General features: G+C 41.6%; 2 protein-coding genes across 2 annotated transcripts; one reads left to right on the top strand and one right to left on the bottom strand.

The window, feature by feature from the left end:
- Nucleotides 1-455: 455 nt before the first annotated feature.
- On the top strand, nucleotides 456-10,661 carry tert (telomerase reverse transcriptase). Its single transcript, XM_034600434.1, has 17 exons — nucleotides 456-789; nucleotides 1,720-3,022; nucleotides 3,103-3,292; nucleotides 3,375-3,528; nucleotides 3,628-3,795; nucleotides 4,743-4,904; nucleotides 4,979-5,080; nucleotides 5,161-5,246; nucleotides 5,374-5,490; nucleotides 5,577-5,648; nucleotides 6,341-6,529; nucleotides 7,282-7,408; nucleotides 7,985-8,046; nucleotides 8,374-8,498; nucleotides 8,604-8,741; nucleotides 9,814-9,971; nucleotides 10,125-10,661. The coding sequence occupies exons 1-16, from the start codon at nucleotides 574-576 to the stop codon at nucleotides 9,915-9,917; spliced, it is 3,315 nt and encodes a 1,104-aa protein (XP_034456325.1). The 5' UTR covers nucleotides 456-573; the 3' UTR covers nucleotides 9,918-9,971; nucleotides 10,125-10,661.
- On the bottom strand, nucleotides 10,587-16,707 carry LOC117770749 (sodium-dependent neutral amino acid transporter B(0)AT3-like). The gene is made up of 12 exons (XM_034600440.1): nucleotides 16,341-16,707; nucleotides 15,438-15,578; nucleotides 14,852-14,989; nucleotides 13,849-14,030; nucleotides 13,659-13,769; nucleotides 13,445-13,557; nucleotides 13,209-13,337; nucleotides 12,967-13,123; nucleotides 12,558-12,762; nucleotides 12,320-12,479; nucleotides 12,065-12,227; nucleotides 10,587-11,113 (listed from the first exon to the last, which is right to left on the bottom strand). The coding sequence occupies exons 1-12, from the start codon at nucleotides 16,480-16,482 to the stop codon at nucleotides 10,895-10,897; spliced, it is 1,860 nt and encodes a 619-aa protein (XP_034456331.1). The 5' UTR covers nucleotides 16,483-16,707; the 3' UTR covers nucleotides 10,587-10,894.
- Between the last annotated feature and the right edge of the window lie 1,033 nt (nucleotides 16,708-17,740).

Here is a 17,740-nt window from a genome sequence, read left to right as displayed (position 1 = left end):
GTCCCATTTAATAAGCTTTAAAAAATGACATCCTGTTATAACATTTAATCTGTGACCTTATATTTTTGCACAATTTTGCTTCAGTGTAATACTGATTAAGATAAGATGAGTTACTGAAATGTTTGTTTAAAACATAAAAAACGTTCCAAAATTAAGAAAAGCTGTGGTTGAGGTCTAGGTGGTGCCCATGATAAAACTCTATCTGGGAAAATAAATATAAAATATATATGTTTATTTGTTTTCACATTTCCTTAAAAGAATCGCATGAGGTTTTGATCATGCATGACAACATGTGTGTACAACTACTTTAAATCACCTTGAACTGTCAATTTCGTCATCAACTCACGAACAGGGCCTTTTCTTGTTCGCCATTGGCCAACTGTGATTTCGCTGCTGCAGTATCAAGCTCTCTGATTGGACCACTGCTTAAACACGGCTCCTTCATTGGCTGAAACAGACGCGGGCTATTGAAACGACGCATGCAGCTCAGTGCCAACTTGCCCACTACGAATAGATGATTTCACAGACTCACCCGCCCTGAGTGAGGGAGACAGACGGGTTTATAAGGACAGTATGTCGTCCACTGACATGTCCGCGGTGCTTGACATCCTGCGCTCACTTTACCTGCACATCCAGACTCTGGAGGAGTTTGCAGACAGCTTCGTGTTCAGGGAGGGACAGAGGGCGGTGCTGGTGGAGCAGACCGACAGCGACCGCTTCAAGTCCTTCGTCCGGACGGTTTACGTCTGTTCTGACAAGGAGCTAAAGCAAATACCGAGCTGCAGCCAGGTACGCTTGTCCTAGATGTGCTGCTAACTGTCACTGATTCACATAGACTTTCTCAGCAGAGCTTGAAAGGTGGGTGGGGACATTCCTTAAGATAAGATACAACTTTATTGATCCACACACCGGGGAAATTCAGTTGTTACAGCACCAGGCAAGTCACAATGAGGTACACAAGGCTAAGAATAATAATGAATAAATTAAATACAAATCTGAGTATGTACATTATATACACCTTTCAAAGTACAGAAATGTTATAAAGTAAAGAGCAGTGGCACAGGATGATTGCACGAGCAAGTAAAAAAACAAAACAGTTTGTACGTAAACACAGATCTGCAAAAAAGTTTTTTTCTGTTAGAAATAGTGCAAGTAGTTTAAGTAGAGTGACGTGAACAGTGCAGTACTTTATTTTTCAATTCAGATGAATAATGATGTCCACCTCGGAAGCTTGAGCCAAACTCTTAATGCATCATTTTATGTCACCTGAAGCTTCTCTGGTTTTGCATGACTGTAGCTGCACCTGCAAAAGGAAGTAGGCTCTACAAAGCTATTTTAACATCACCTGTACCCATGTTAACCAGCATGTGCATCCAGTTTACATCACTGATACTGCACATGATTTTCATCATCACATAATTGTTCCTAATGACGTGACCCAGATGTCTTGCTTTATTCACTATATTTATATCTCATAAAAAACGAGGAATATTTTAGCTCTCATCCATCACGATGACACTCTTTTTAGAGTAAAATGTAATTATGATTTCATATAAACAGTCTGTTAACATTGTATCAGAGTTATAGCAGCGCAATATTGGTGAGTAGCTATTTCATATTTTTTTCATGATGCGTCAGAGAAATGTAAAGGCCAAGACTCAAATGTGAAACGCATACTTCTCGTCAATGTGGTGTATTTTCTTTATCTCATTCCCACAGATCTGCTCTCTGCCTGAACTGTTGGCCTTCGTTCTCAACAGTGTGAAAAGAAAAAGAAAAAGAAACGTCTTGGCACACGGCTACAATTTTCGCTCTGTTGCTCAGGAGGAGCGGGATGCAGACCACTTTAAATTCCAAGGAGATATAACTCAAAGTGCCGCTTACATCCATGGCAGTGACTTGTGGAAGAAGGTCACAGTACGTCTCGGCACGGACATCACACGGTACCTGTTGGAGAGCTGCTCTGTGTTCGTGGCAGTCCCCCCTTCATGTGTTTTCCAGGTGAGTGGCCCTCCTGTGTATGACAGGGTCTCCATGGCTACTGCCGCCCCCAGGTTTTATCTCCAGCCTCGTCGCAGGGCACATAACGGTACCCAGCTTGGAAAGCATCAAGAGTCGGTGACCTTGAAAAAGAGACACCAAGTTGACAACCGAACAGTCAGTAAGATGAGGAACCGAGCAGATGTAAAAGGGAAGAGGGGGAAAAGTGATCAGAAGGATGGCGAGGAGGTAATGACATGTTCAGGAAAGAGAAGACGAGCAGGACAGCAAAAACAAACACTAGACGTCCATCAGGTATGTACTGAGACAGTGGAGGAAGAGCAGCCCATGTCTGTGGAACGAACATCATCTGTGAAGCCCTTGGAAGATGGTGGTACTGGTTCTAAACAGCCTGTTGACGTTCACACAACAATAAGTCCCTTGGAGGGAGGACCCAGTTGGAGATCAGGGGTTTTTCCCCCATTACCTCCCTCGCAGTGTTTTATTCGCACGCTGGGATTCCTGTATGGGGGAAGGGGAATGCGTAGCTTCCTTCTCAACAGGAAAAAGAAGAGTGGTGTTGGATCCAGGAGGCTACAAGGAAGAGATCTGGTGAGAATAGTCTTCTTTGAGGGACTGGCCTATCTAAACGGGCTTGAGAGGAATCCAAAGAAACTTCCCCGGCGCTTTTTCAACATGGTTCCCCTGTTCAGGCAGCTGCTGTGTCAACACAGGAGATGTCCGTACAGCAGGATACTGCAGAGGATGTGTCCACTGCTGGAGGAGAGAAAGGCAGGGCAGGAAGAACTGATCTCCCTCTTGCCTCAACGCTGTGCACCTCACAGGGTCTACCTGTTTGTCAGGGAGTGTCTCTCCGCTGTGATCCCACACGAGCTGTGGGGCTCCGACCACAACCGACTACATTTCTTCGCAAGGGTCAGGGGCTTCCTGCGCAGCGGCAAGTTTGAGAAGCTCTCATTGGCTGAACTGCTGTGGAAGATGAAGGTGAATGACTGTAATTGGTTGAAGATCAGTAAGACAGGTAAGATTGTCACTGATAAGAAATGTTTGTTTTCTCTTGGTACATGTGTTTTTTGATGACATGACCAGTGTAATCTGCAGGCAGGGTCCCGCCCAGTGAGCTCTCATACCGGACACGGATCCTGGGTCAGTTCTTGGCTTGGGCTCTGGATGGCTTTGTTGTAAGCCTCGTCCGAGCCTGCTTCTATGTGACTGAGAGCGTGGGACAGAAGAATGCCCTCAGGTTCTACAGACAGGAAGTTTGGGCCAAACTGCAGGATCTGGCCTTCAGGTACACACTCAAACAACACACATCTGCAAATTGTTTCTACAGTCACGGGGCACAAGCTCACAAACCATTGTTGTGATTTTAGAGGTCACCTTTCCAAGGGTCAGATGGAAGAGTTGACGCCGACACAGGTGGCCTCCCTCCCCAAAGCTACGGTGGTCTCCCGCCTTCGCTTCATTCCCAAGACTGACGGCATGAGGCCGATCACGCGAGTCATAGGAGCTGATGCTAAAACTAGGGTATATTTTTACAATAGCATTAATGTTCTCCCTGACATGTTTAAAAGTTTTGATGTGTGTGTGTAGCATTTCTGGGACATTTTCCTTTTGTCCTTGCAGCTTCACCAAAGTCGTGTCCGGGACTTGCTGGATATGCTGCGGGCCTGTGCGCACTGCACTCCCTCTCTCCTGGGCTCCACGGTCTGGGGGATGACGGACATTCACAAGGTTTTGAGCTCTCTGGCTGCAGCGCAGAAGGACAAGCCACAACCCCTCTACTTCGTTAAGGTGAAAGCGAGACCATTGCTGTGCTTCGCTTGATGTTTTGAGTTTGCAAGTGCATTCAAGTATAGCAACATGCAGTGCACTATGACTGCAAAACGACCAACAAGGGCAGTGTAATACGATGGGCACTTGTTGGGGAGGGACCACCATCTTATTTTCAAACATCCAAAAATGGCAGCTTATGAAGGTGAATACATCCTTGTTGCTGATGATGATGTAGCCTGAAGCAGGGTGCACACACAAGAGAGAAAAAGGTTTATCCTGAAGTCTTTATGGGAGCAAAGTAGCCGACAGACCTTTTGACGGGCTCCTGTTGTGGTTAAAATATTGTTGTGATTTCCAGTGAGCACAGAAATGTTTGTGTTTGATATAAGTAAACACAACCTTGTCAAAAGTATTATTGTTTTACTATGTCGGTGAGTATACAGGCTGGACAGTGTACCACATGTACATATGAACTGAAGTGTCCATTTTGAGATACAGCAGGTTTAACTTTGTCTCTACAGTCTCAGGTGTTTTTTACAGGACCATGGCAAATTCAATTCTGTTCGGATGTGAGTTCTTAGGGGTCACGAAAGCAGCGTAACCTCCGGTAGCTAAAAACTCAGAGAACAGATCAGTCGCTCAGGCAACAAACACAAAAGCATCACCTCAGTACAAAAAAGGAATCCAGATGTTCACTCATGTCAAGTCCGTGTTCGACTACTCTGATTGACTGAACCAACACCACTTGTGTGCTAAAATGCTGTCAGCTACTGGTGGTGTAGTGTGGTAGTTCACAGTTCTCTTGGGAGATGGAACCTGGAATTACATAGAGCAAGACCAGGCATTCAGTGTGCTATCAATTTTTGATTTTGAAGCTGCTATTTTCAGGTAAAATCGATGCATAAAAATGCTTTATTTCTCTTAATTGTAATTTCAGCACTCATTCTGCGATTTCTCTGTTTCAGGTGGATGTGAGTGGAGCCTATGAGAGTCTGCCTCATGACAAACTCATTGAGGTGGTTGGCCAGGTGCTGTCACCTGACCACGATGAACTCTTTACCACCCGCCGCTACGCCAAGATCTGGGTCGATTCCCATGAAGGCCTGAAAAAGACCTTTGTCAGACAGGTAGGATTATACCTGCACGCATGATCATGTATGTTTTGTATACACACATGTAATTCGACCATTTGTCCACATAGGCAGCTTTCCTGGAGGACAACATAGGATCCACCAACATGAAAGGGTTTGTGACGTCACTGCAGAAAAAAGGGAAAGTCCATCATGCCATTCTAGTGGAGCAGGTCAGCAGGTTTCCATAAGGATCTTTGATACTTTTAATTTTGTTTTTTTTACTTTACTTTCTTACTTTTCTTTCTTCCAGCTTTTTACCTCCGATCTTCACAGCAAAGAAGTGTCACAGTTTTTCACCCAAATGCTAACTGGCAGTGTTGTTCAGTTTGGCAAAAAGTAAGCATTATCTTGTGTTTTGTTTAACAATAAAATTACTTTCACTACCAGCATGCCATAAGTAATTTTCTTTCATTTCCAGTGTTCGCAGGACAATTAATGGGATTCTTGGCGCTATGTTTTACAGGACATACCGTCAGTGCAGAGGGATTCCTCAGGGTTCCGTTGTGTCCAGTCTGCTCTGCTGTCTCTGCTACGGTCACATGGAGAATGTCCTGTTCAAAGATGTTTCTAAAAACAAAGGGTACAGCAGACCTCTCTGTCTGTAGATGCAGTAACACGTGTGCAGCAGCAGAGAGCACTCTTTCTTTATCTCTGTGTCTCTTGCAGGTGTCTGATGAGACTGGTGGATGACTTCCTCCTCATCACCCCAGACTTGCATGAAGCACAAACCTTCCTCAAGTATGTCAAATACCAGCATTGACAGATAAATGTTACTTTCCTCAGGCACTTCTTAGATATTATGAATTTTTTTGAACTTCTGGAAAATACATTTTCTATCTAAACTTTAACCACTTTATAATAGTAATTATCTTTATTTATACAGCACCTTTCATACATAAAATGCAGCTCAAAGTGCTGTAGAATAAAATCAAACACATGAAATAAGTTCAAAGATCAATTAGAACAAATTGGTAATGAAACATAAACTTAGGGTAAAAGCATAAAACTAGTAAAAGGTTTAAAAAGAAGTATAACATGAAGACTATGGTGTTTAAAAAGGGATACAATTTGTTGAAAGCAAGATCATAGAAATAGATCTTGAGTTGTTTCTTAAAACTATCAACAGTTAACTATCAACGGTTATCTAAAACCTATGTTACAGGATTACACAAAAACAGAACCTTAAAACAAATGAATAGGAATATATCACAATCACACATTGAAATATAAGATACACATAATTGAATTAAATGAATAGTATTAACATGCATAAGATGTAAAAGATAGAAAGAGACAAGTCAAGTGGAACACATGCATATCCAGAACATACATTATTATTTTTAATGGAACGCAGAAGCAGATTTAACAGCATGATGCACAATTCTTTTAAATCGAGCACTTAATAATGGCATTTGCACTTGTGTGTGTAGGATCCTGCTGGCTGGTGTACCACAGTATGGTCTAGTGGTCAACCCACAGAAGGTGGTGCTCAACTTCCAGGCATCAGGAAGCACTGACTCTTGTCCCGACATTCGAGTGCTTCCCCCTCACTGCCTCTTCCCCTGGTGTGGACTGCTGCTGGACACGCGCTCTCTCGACGTCCACAAAGACTATTCCAGGTGAAAACTTCCCCTCAGTCGGAGTCATGCTGCTGAATCATTTCCTCCAATTTGCTTCTCGGATGAGGAGTTATTGGGCTCTGTCAATGTTTACGGTTTCTCGTAAGCTGCATCACTCATCCCTGCACTTTGTATCAACTTGTAAATGTGGCTGACACAGTGAGATCTGATCAGCATCATGCAGGTTTATTGCCAGCCCCACATCATGCTTAATAGAGGAACTTCATTTAAATACAACATCTACTTTAATGTTTATAGACTGTAGGATGGTAAAACCTGCTATGATTTAATAGGTCATCGGTGGTTTTGTGGAAAACAGGCTCTATATATTCACTACATCATTTCATACTGCATTCATATTGGTTTGACATAGGTTGTAGCAGCAGTCACATTGTGAGATGATCAATTCATTTCTGACATTGTTAGAATTTTTTCATCTTTGGTCGTCAGAGCTTGACAAGGGGCGTCTTTGAGCCGAACTCACAGTGCGACATGGACCCACATATTTGGAGCAAAAACAAAATAAATCATGTTTCATTCACGTTGGTCACTTTTCGTCCAGAACAGCCCAAAATGAAACGGTGGGTAGAAACGATCACCAGTATAGTATGGATGATTCATATTCTTAAGTAAAACACAGGACATATTGAACCTGTATCACCATGCTCAACATTTTATCATGAGAAAGCCTGTTGCAGGTTTGAAGCCATTTACTTTGTCTTTGTTTACTTCTTACTCTCCATCTTTCCCAGCTATGCAGGCCTGTCTCTGCGCTACAGCCTCACTTTGGGCTCTTTCCACTCAGCCGGACAGCAAATGAAGAGGAAACTGACGTCCATCCTCAGACTCAAATGTCACGCCCTGTTCTTGGACCTGAAGGTCAGTGAAATAATAATTTTAAAAGTTTAAAACATTTGTTTTTTACTTATCAATCTACACACACACACAATATGTAAATTCACTGAAACAGAAATCTAATGCTTACATTAAGATTCAGATCCTTAATTCAATACAAAATGAGTATATCTTAGTTATCTTCTTCGAAGGCCATAAAGGTATAAATGTGAACCTGCACTTCCTCTTAGGCTTCATCAACATGTTATGGCAAAATTATCCAAGGTTACTAGTGGGACGTTCCCCTCAAACAGCAACAAACTGCTGTAAACTTGTCAAGTTACACAATAATCAAGTTTATTTTAATTTCAACGCATAACACACAAATACAAATTATAGTAAGCATCAGAAAATGAATGCCATGTATGAGACAAACGGTGAAAAAGGCCAGAGAATAGAAAATATGACTCAAGTATACCTCACAAAAATATTGCATTTTATTTAGTTGCATCGATGGAAGTGGAAGTCCCACATATTTGTTTCTAGTTCGATCTTTCTGGTTTAATTTCTGTACGTGTACATTTTTGCTGAATATAATGACACGTTGGTTTCCCTTCTCAGACCAATTCTCTTGAGGCAGTCTACAACAACATCTACAAGCTGGTGCTGCTTCATGCATGCAGGTAAAGATGCTGATCTAATTTCTGTAACTTATAATATATAATCTATATAATATATGGCTCTTATAATCTGATAATGTGTTCAATTTATTCAAATTGAATAGGTGAGAATGTTTTGTTTCCACTGTCCAGTGAAGCATTGAAATGTGTGTGTGTGTGATGTTCACCGGCCTTGGATTGATAAACAGTGACATATTATCAGTCAATACCTGCACTGAGCTGTGTAATTACACCTCCATTTACCTCAGGATGTAAATATCTAAATGAGTCCAATCTATCTCGGTTTTCTCTCCCTTCTTTTTTTTAAAATTTTTTTGTTTTCCTCTTAAGGTTCCACGTGTGTGCCCAGAGTTTGCCCTTTGGACAGAGGGTTGATAAGAACCCTGAATACTTCCTGAAAATGATATGGGACATGGCTAAGTACGCCAATCATCTTATCAGGCACAGCAACAAAGGCAACATTTCCTGCTTTATACTTTTCATCTTGGAAAATTAATAGAAACAATCTGAAGTCACACATTTGAATGATTTTCTTTCCTTCTTGCTTCTCATGTCTCCAGGTCTGATTTTAGGCAGTAAGGCTCAGACGGGCGTCGTGCAGTATGAAGCAGTGGAGTTGATTTTCTGTCTTTCCTTCCTGCTGGTGCTGTCCCAGCATCGTCCTCTGTACAAGGATTTGCTCACACGGCTGCACAAACGTATGTAACCTCAAGAAACGCACTCGTGCAGAAACAATATCACACAGACTCTGTCACGATTAGCACTGCTAAAAAAGTTTATACTGCACGTTTCATGCGGACAAAGATACAGCACCTTGTGCAACACAAAGATTATTTACATGGTAAAGCACATTAGATATATTAGATATTCAAAAATAATCAAAATATTAAAAGTAAGATGAAAAGTGTGTTATGGCTGCAGCTAATAATTAACTGTCATAGTTTTTTCCCTTTCATCATTTGGAGACTGAGATGAAATTCAGTTTAGATAATGGCTGTAAACTGACTTTAGAAATCAAAACCCCACATTTCACTTTGTGCAAAAACTGTTTATTCATGGGAAAAGGTCAAAGGAGCAGATGGATTATTGTTTAAAAAAAATCAAATGTGACCATGCAGCATCAGTCTAATGTTAAACAGATTGTAGTGGTAAGAGTTGTCGTAACTGCTGTTAACTAGAATAGAAAATATCCATTAGTTCCTGATTCTGTCAATGTGTTATGTAATGTGATATTATCTATTAATTCCGACATTGCTGATCTTCGGTCATGAATGAAATAAGTGCAGTTTCTCTCTCAAGATGTTCCTGCAGTTGAATCAACTGCACAGAAAAGATCTAACAGTGTACATGTTGAACATACAAACTGAACTCCAGGCGAGATGTTTCTGCAGAATGCTATAGGTCTCTGGATTACTCTCAGTGGTGCATGGATGTAACATGTGCAGTAAATTGGGAGAGGTCTATGTCTCTGAGCCACTATTGCACTGCCCAGCATGTTTGTTTTTAGCCAGAAAATGTCAAAATCATTAAAAACTTTGCTCGTTCTGCACGTACAGGAGAAGAAAGCCCTCATCTTCCTTGAGAAGGGCCAATCCCTGTGAATGTTGACTTTGTGGGAGATGCACTAAATATGTGATCTTACATGAACTCTAAGTCAGTTTATTGCCACCGTAACTCGATTTTACAGGTGTTGGAAAAAGTTCAAGCACAAGAATGTCTTTGTTCTCTATTAAAGAGAAATAAAAGCACATCCGTATCTTCTGCTGGCAGGGAAGCGCAGTCTGGAGCGGCGCCTGGGGGACATGAGGTTGGCCAGAGTCCGACAGGCCACTAACCCCAGGACTCCAGTTGACTTCCTGGCCATCCAGATGTAGATGCTTGCTCGAGTTACAGCTCCCAGAAACTAAGAAACCCTCAGCAGCTCAAAGGTATGAACAAGTATTATATCTAGCATCTCTGACATATTTAATATTATCTAGTCTTTAATTTTCCAAAATCCACAGATTTCTTTCCCCCCTAGAAATTATGAACTAATACAAACTTTTTTTTTTTTTTTTTTACTTTGCTTGTCTCATCCTCAGGTTTCAAGAGACTGAGATGAGCAGTGTGTTGAAATCAGTCATTCGGATTTATCTGACCTGTCGTCGTGCCAAAACAAATATCGGTTAAACTGGCTGGCAACAGAGAGCGAAAACGGCTCTTAGTCACGTTATATCAAACACTTAAATGATAAAGTGAAGCCCATAAACACACCCAACAAAACAATAACCTCCACAACAATATAAATGGATGATTCAAATTTCTCGAGCTACCGTAGCAGTCCTAGTCTCAACTCTGAGCTGTTTCTCTCTCTGGACTTTGATTTACACTGTGCGGTAGTTTTCCACGGAAAAACACATGACAATCAAGCCACAGAAAGCCTGTTAGCCATTACAGTGAGTTAAATAATTTCGACACAATATGATGTAGAAGCAGCTCTTTACGCTGCAGTGTTTGTGTTCAAATGGAAGGTTTTGTAAACGCGGAATCAAAGACGATTGTGCGTGTTTCAGTTTGATGTGTTACACTGAACGTTATCTAGCTCATGCACATTAACTGTGTAATGTGCATGATGTGAATAACAAAGTAAAGAATATGGATGTTCAATAAATCCAGTTTGTTTTCGAGTCAACGAATGTGATTTGTCATATGTCATGTCTGTCCTAATAGAATCCTGCTAATTTAAACATCGTCATTAGTTAATAGAAAAGGTTAAAAGTGTCTGATTACATGTCAGTTCTTCTGTGATTTTAGAGGAAAAATCCAGACCTGATCATCAGGAAGTCACTAGTTTTGTTGCTCGAATCGTATCCTAAGCTTCCTGTTTCCGCTGTTCTTGCGTTTCCACCTCAAAGCCGTCGTTGCAGTAGTGGTTTAGTTCGACTTGTGTGGAGGACCTCTTGCGCAGATAGCCGATCAGTTTGTAGAAAAACACCACAGGGATGGAAATCACAGGGAGCACACTGAGGAGGATGATTATGGCAAAGGCCCAGTCTGGGTATGGCCTTACTTCAGTTGCAGGGAATAGTTCCTAAAGACGCAGACAAACAAGTAATCATTTCATTTCATTCCTAGCTACAGAGTGAGCTGAAAAGATTTGATACCACAATCTTTCATATAGCAGTTATCTCAGCTTAGCTTAAAGTCCCTGTGTTTAACCTGGTTCATTTCTAGCATGAAACTGTTGTTTGTGTATTAAAGACACAGCTTCCATTGATGTTTTTATTACATTTTTTTAAACCTCTGCCAAGGAGGTTATGTTAATTGTTGGTTTGTTTGACGGCAGGATGAAGCAAAAACTACTGAACGAATTCCCACAGAATTGGTCAAAGGATGGGATTTAGGCCAAGAAAGAATCCGTTAAATTTTGACGTGGATCCAGACAAAAGGGTCGGATCCAGGTTGTTTTTTCATCACTTTTTTTCAACGTTATAATATAAGGTGCAAGATATAAGGCCCTTGTATAGGTGTGTGCTTCCTCTACTGAGTGCCGTTCAAGTTTGTTTCCTTTCGTTTCACTTGAGGATAGCGATAGTAGCTTTAGCTCATTATGTTACTATAGCAAACATGTTTGCAACAGTGAGTGCATCCACATTAGGAGACATGTTCCTGAACTGCAGGTGAACATAATGCTGCATTCATGTTCTCTGCATGGTTCCATGCCGAGACGTCGTTCTTCCGACTCCTGTGTGTTCACATGCTGTTGAGTCGTGCAAACAACATGGACACTACAAACGAGTAGTATTTTATTGCTCCGAGCATTGATAGCTGTTTCTCATTTTATATCAGTGTTAATAAATAACTTTTCCAACCAATCTAACAACATAATGGTCTAAAAATCTGTAGCTGCGAAAGGCTCCAATATGTCCACTAGCAAGTCATCAATGTTCATCAATGGTCTTTTGGTGCTGGGTAGGTTTAAAGATGTTACGTCATTCTGTAGAGATCTGTCACTGAGTGTAATATCTATATGCGTTCTTACATATTCTGGGTTCCATGCAAAATAGGTGGGATGTTTCTGTGCCTGAATGACCACGTAGGCAATCAGCACGCCCATTAGCATTAAGGGACTGATCACCATCCAGCAGGCCCTCCAAAAGATGTTGGGCTTCTTCCCAGTCATGAACTGGATGTCTTCACTGAAACTATCAAGAGGACACAGGAGACAAAACTGGGATTAGAATTGTATGAGGCTAAAGAGGTTTATGGGAAAAGGAGGAAGAAGTAAAGGGATTACGTTTTCATTCCACGGACATAAATGACTCCAATTAACTCGAAGAATGCAATGATGAGCAGAGGTACGGAGCCCACGTAGCTGTTAAACACCTCCACCCAGTAGTTCCCGGAGCCCAGTGTGAAGATAAGAGCCGTCAGGAAGGCTACCAAGCACGTGATGGCTATGAGAGAAAAAAAATGTTTTCAGAGAGGAAATTCGGAGACATCACAACTTGTAACTTTCTCAGATTTGCACGGACCTGTTACAAGTTCATTCGGGATCCACTTTGGCACCAGATTAAGGTCATGGATGGGCGTGAGGACTCCCTCGATGTTGCCAAACATGGAGGAGAGGCCCAAGCTGAAGAGCATGACGAAGAACAATATGGCCCATATCTGCGAGCCTGGCATCTCTACCACTGCCTCGGTGAACACAATAAAAGCCAGGCCGGTACCTGAGGCGCTCTGTGGGAGGAAGATGAAGGAGAAAAGAATGTAATGCGGAAGCCTGAAGGGACTGTGCGTGTTTGACTGGCACATGATGTACTGTGTACTGAGAGAACGGGGAGGCGAGAGTGGAACACAGCCAGCATTTCAGGGAAGAGGAAGATTAGAAAAATGAGACTCAGGCAAGAGCAATGCTAATTTATTTTTTGAAAATTTCAATACCTCGTCAAGGAATGTTTGCAGGTCACAGTGCCTCAGTTGCAAATTGGCCACCTGATCAGGAGACGTCTGATTTAGATACTCAAACCAGTGCTCGTAGTTCTCCAGTGTTATATTCTGGTCGGAAAACTCAAAGTGGTTCGTCAGATCCAAGATGTTTCTGCAGAGGTAAAAACATCTTCCTCATTGGTATCAGAAAGGAAAGAAGAAGCTTTAAAATCATATTGATGTGCATGCATACATACTCGTGTAGACACTTGTTAAAGCCAGTAGTTGCTTTAAATCCCAGGATGGCGAAGATGGATATGGAGGCATACAGAGATGTGGCGCTATTTATTATCCCAACAACAAGAGCATCCCTCTCGCAGTTGTTTCTAATAGAAATAGAACAGAGTTAAAAGTATAATATTTTTTCTTTTTTCTTTAGTTTTACAAAATCCTTCCAATTTTGTCGAGCTAACTGAGGAGAATTAGTTCTTACTTCTCTTCGTTATAGCTGGAGAATGCTATGAGACCTCCAAAGGCCACAGAAAGGGAGAAGAAGATCTGGGTTGCAGCGTCCAGCCACACCTGGGGGTTCTTCAGGACCTCCCACTGGAGTGAGCATAAAGATAACACATTGGGTCAGTGTGTTTTCTCTGATGGGAGAAGCTAACTTTCCCTCAGCTGCAGTAGCAGCAAGTCTCCGCACTCACATCAGGAGTGAAGAGGTACGACAGTCCATCACTAGCTCCGGGCAGAGTGAGGGCACGAATCAGGAAGATGGTCAGCACCAGGTAAGGGAAGGTGGCTGTCACATACACAGCCTATTTAAAAGAAATTATGAACATTACTAGATATGATACATTGATCAAATCTGAATTTGAAGTTCGTATTTTTCCTAACCTTTCCAATGGACTGGATGCCATTGATGAAACAGATGTAGACAATGCACCAGGCGCTGGCCAGACAGATCACCATCCACCACTGCACGGATCCACTAGTCTCAATGTCAGGCGTGACGTTCAGGGTCTCACGGTACCAGAAGTAATTTGACGAAGTGCTCTTCTCACACTCTACATTATAACCTACATGGACACATGCACAGGTAAGAAGAACTAGCACTTACAGCGTCTGGAGAAGTTAAAGTTATTTGTGTTTATTTTGGTTTAAAAATGCATTTAGTCACGTAACCATCCACTGAATATAAAGATGGACGACATGCCTGCTCCCCAAATGTGAAGCCAAAGTCTCTTGATTGCCCCCTGGTGGCTGCCTTCAGTATAGGCTATAACATTGGCAACAGTGACAGCTGACACTGACATTGTTACTGCGCAGATTCTGGCTCCAAATGTGCAAGATGGCAGCGTTCGTATCTGGGATATTTTGTCTTCATCTCTGGATAGTTGGAGGAAGTGCAGATGCGTTGTCCATCTTTATTTGCAGTCTATGCTTGTGGCAAACCTAAGTTTATATTCGTAAATGTTCATTGTTCAGATTTATTTGGCATTTAAGTTGTGTTCCCTTATGATTCAATTTAAAATGTGAAAAATATGTAGCATTTCCAACCCTGTCGTACGATAACTGAAAAACCAAACCATAAAGAAAAGGCGTTTTTTTCACTCCGTCACTGAGCAAAACTTGGCATGAAAGCAAAACAATAAAATTTCATGTTGTGGTGTAATATGTGTTTGTGCCATAAAACAATCCAATGTTCTCCTGTTTGACCTGAAACGCCCCATAGAGCCTCACAGTTAACCAGTGCTCTTTATGGAATTCTCGAAAGCTCATTTGATAATTTACTCATAACGAGCTGCTATCCGAGAGTATCTCTGTTACTGTCGACGTGGAAGTGTTGACAGTGACCTGAGGGGATCTAGGGGGAGAGACAGGTGGGCTTCCTCCTTACCTGTGTGATTTTCATTTAGTGGACACTGGCTCCACGGCAGCGGATTTTGGAAGGAGTGAAAGAAATACCAGAGAACCCAGGCCAGGATGGTGTTGTAGAAAATGGCCACCAGGAAGGACACCACCATAGAGGCAACACCTACATGTAGGAAATCACGTTGTCAGGAAAAACACTGAACAGCAAGCCTTTCAGCAAGAAAGCAGTGTTTATTAAGCACCTGACAGAGGCAGACATTTATATCGGCATGCTGCTCTTATTAAACGGCACATTGCAACACTTTGCGATGTCCTGTATATCATTTTTAATGGTAAAAAAAACGTACATGGTGCTTGGGCATTCCTGTGTTTACCGGTATAAATAGCTGAATAGGTACCCTGTGACTTTTTTCCCTCTTTGTGCAAATAGAACAATAGCTCATTTAGAATTTTAGCTAATATCATAATTCTTCACATTACACAAACACGTTGGAAATTGATAGATATATATAAATGATAGTGATTAATTGTAACTGTCGGGACATTTTCTGTTAAAGAAATGTGCTCTGAAATGAAGCCAAACATTGCACATATGTGTTAAAGTCACGTACCAAGCCCACCCAGCATTGGTGAGATGGAGTTCCAGACACCGATGCTGCCCTTGCGGAGCCTCTGTCCTATGGCCAGCTCCAGGTAGAGCAGGGGGAGGCCCACGAACACCAGAGCTATCAGGTAGGGGATGAGGAACGCGCCTGAAGACATGAAGTGAACATTAATGTCAGCCGAGTCAACAAACCTAATTGAGAAATTAAACAATACATTTTACGATCAAATGATTTAAATAAACTGAGTGACAACTACTTTTTAGTGATCTTGATCAAGCTATAGTAACTAGTGAGTAACTAGCATTTTAGACAATGCTAAGTGACAGTGTAATCACTAGTATCCAAGTTACTAAAAACATAACTGACAGGTAACAGGTGATGATAAATATGTATAAAAACAGTATTTAAATCACCACTACCCTTCACTGTTCATTCACCAAATAATCTGAGGAAGAAATGTGGGCAACTGATTGATCATTAAGATGAGGTCAAATAGATGCTGGGCTGATTTTGAAGCTCTGCCTGTGGGAGTCTCTGTATCTCAACCTGCAATGTTGATAGACTCAGGATCGTCTGTTTAAACAACCTGACCCCGACCCAGGCGCTTTAGGATTCTGTGGCTTTGGGGCTCCAGATACCACTGACAGCTATGAGGAAGTAGATACTGGAATTCAGTCCTTGGGTGGGAATGATCCCTCAAACAGAGAAAAGGCTCAACATTGTGCGTCCATAGGGACAATGACTGGCCTGACAAACTAATGTACAACCTTTTGCTCTTGGGACATTTTAACTGTGGTAAACATTAAAGCATCTCATGACTGGATGACATTAACATATAAAATCTGCCACATTAGATGTAATTGGTTGAATGTGAAATGTGGAAAATTGAACGTAAAGGCAGCATCTCACCTCCTCCGTATATTTGGCATAGGTAAGGAAAACGCCAAACGTTTCCAAGTCCCACTGCAAAGCCGATACATGTCAACAGGTACTGCGCCTTGTTGTCCCATTGGGGTCTCTCATCTTCCCCGGAGTCCTTTGTTTTACCCATCCTCAGCTGGTTAAAAGCTTCTGTTACAACAATTAAACTCTCTTTAATTCAAACGCCTCAATCAGCTTATATATTTCTTGTAGCCCAGGATCCTCGTCCTTATCTCAGCTCAGTGGGTGTCAGAACAAACGGCTCTTGAGTGGTTCAGTCTAAGTGATGTCCAGTTCTCCCCTCTCGTCCTCTTCTGACTCCCTGCAGGGGGCTTTACTCCAGCGTCCAATCAGATTCAGCTTTGAGTCAGGGATACAGATCTTATGGTTCAACCTCCCTGTTTGTTTACAATAGGAATGTGCTAAACCTCAAATTAATGGATAACCTGGTAAATCAACTGTTGGGATGAAGTCAATAAAAAAGACATCATGAAAGTTGTAAGTCTTCAAAGGTTCAGTGTGTCACAATTAGGTAAAAGGGAACTATTGGCAGACATTTTATATAAAGAATCCTTGTGATGTACGGAGGCTGTCCATTTTTTAAAGTAGCCAGACTGGACAAACTAAACACCTTTTGAGTTTTTATGACAACTGAATATGACCACAAGTTCTCTATCATGTTTGGAAGGGGAGGGTGAGCTGAGGGGTATTCAAATGCAACATGCAACTTCACCACTAGATGTCACTAAATTCTACACGCTTAACCTTTCAAATTTAAGGCAACGTGTTTTACAAAATAGAAGATATGAATGAGTAGTAGAATTAGATTGGTGCAGCAAAATAGGGGTGGATCCAGGATTTTTTTGCACTTTCTTTAACATTTTCTTTGATTTATCAAAGAATAATTCATCGATCTTTTTGACAAATATCAGTCATGTTTAGTGGACCAATTTATGAATGTGTGCAATTTGAAGCAGACCCAAAATCTAGTGAATTGAAGTTTCATTTTAGTTTCATAAGGGGACTATTGTGGCTTGGCAGAGGTATATCTCAAAGTGCCACTCTAGTGTTGGTTGTGTGTTTGCATGTGTTGCTACAGTCCAAAGACAGACAGGTTAGATGATTTTGTCATTTGTTTATGCAAATGGGTTGTCTTTCTATATTTCTTAGACCTGTCATAGTCTCCCAGGCTGTTCATGCTGCAGCTCTCCCTGCGTGGGCAAAAACAAGGAAGGTACAAACTTTTTTTGACTGATTCAAAATCTGCAAAAGGGCACCTGACCTTTGTTTTGAGGCAATTTTTCTTGAGTGATTGTGCTTCCTACATAAAGAAGAACCTTTTACTTTTTACCAACTTTTACTAACTACTGGTTTATGTGGAAAACTTT

The sequence above is a fragment of the Hippoglossus hippoglossus genome, chromosome 11 (genome assembly GCF_009819705.1).
Source record: "Hippoglossus hippoglossus isolate fHipHip1 chromosome 11, fHipHip1.pri, whole genome shotgun sequence".
NCBI classification, from domain to species: Eukaryota; Metazoa; Chordata; class Actinopteri; order Pleuronectiformes; family Pleuronectidae; genus Hippoglossus; species Hippoglossus hippoglossus.
Note: the sequence above shows the minus strand (reverse complement) of the source record. Positions and strands in the feature narration are given on the sequence as shown.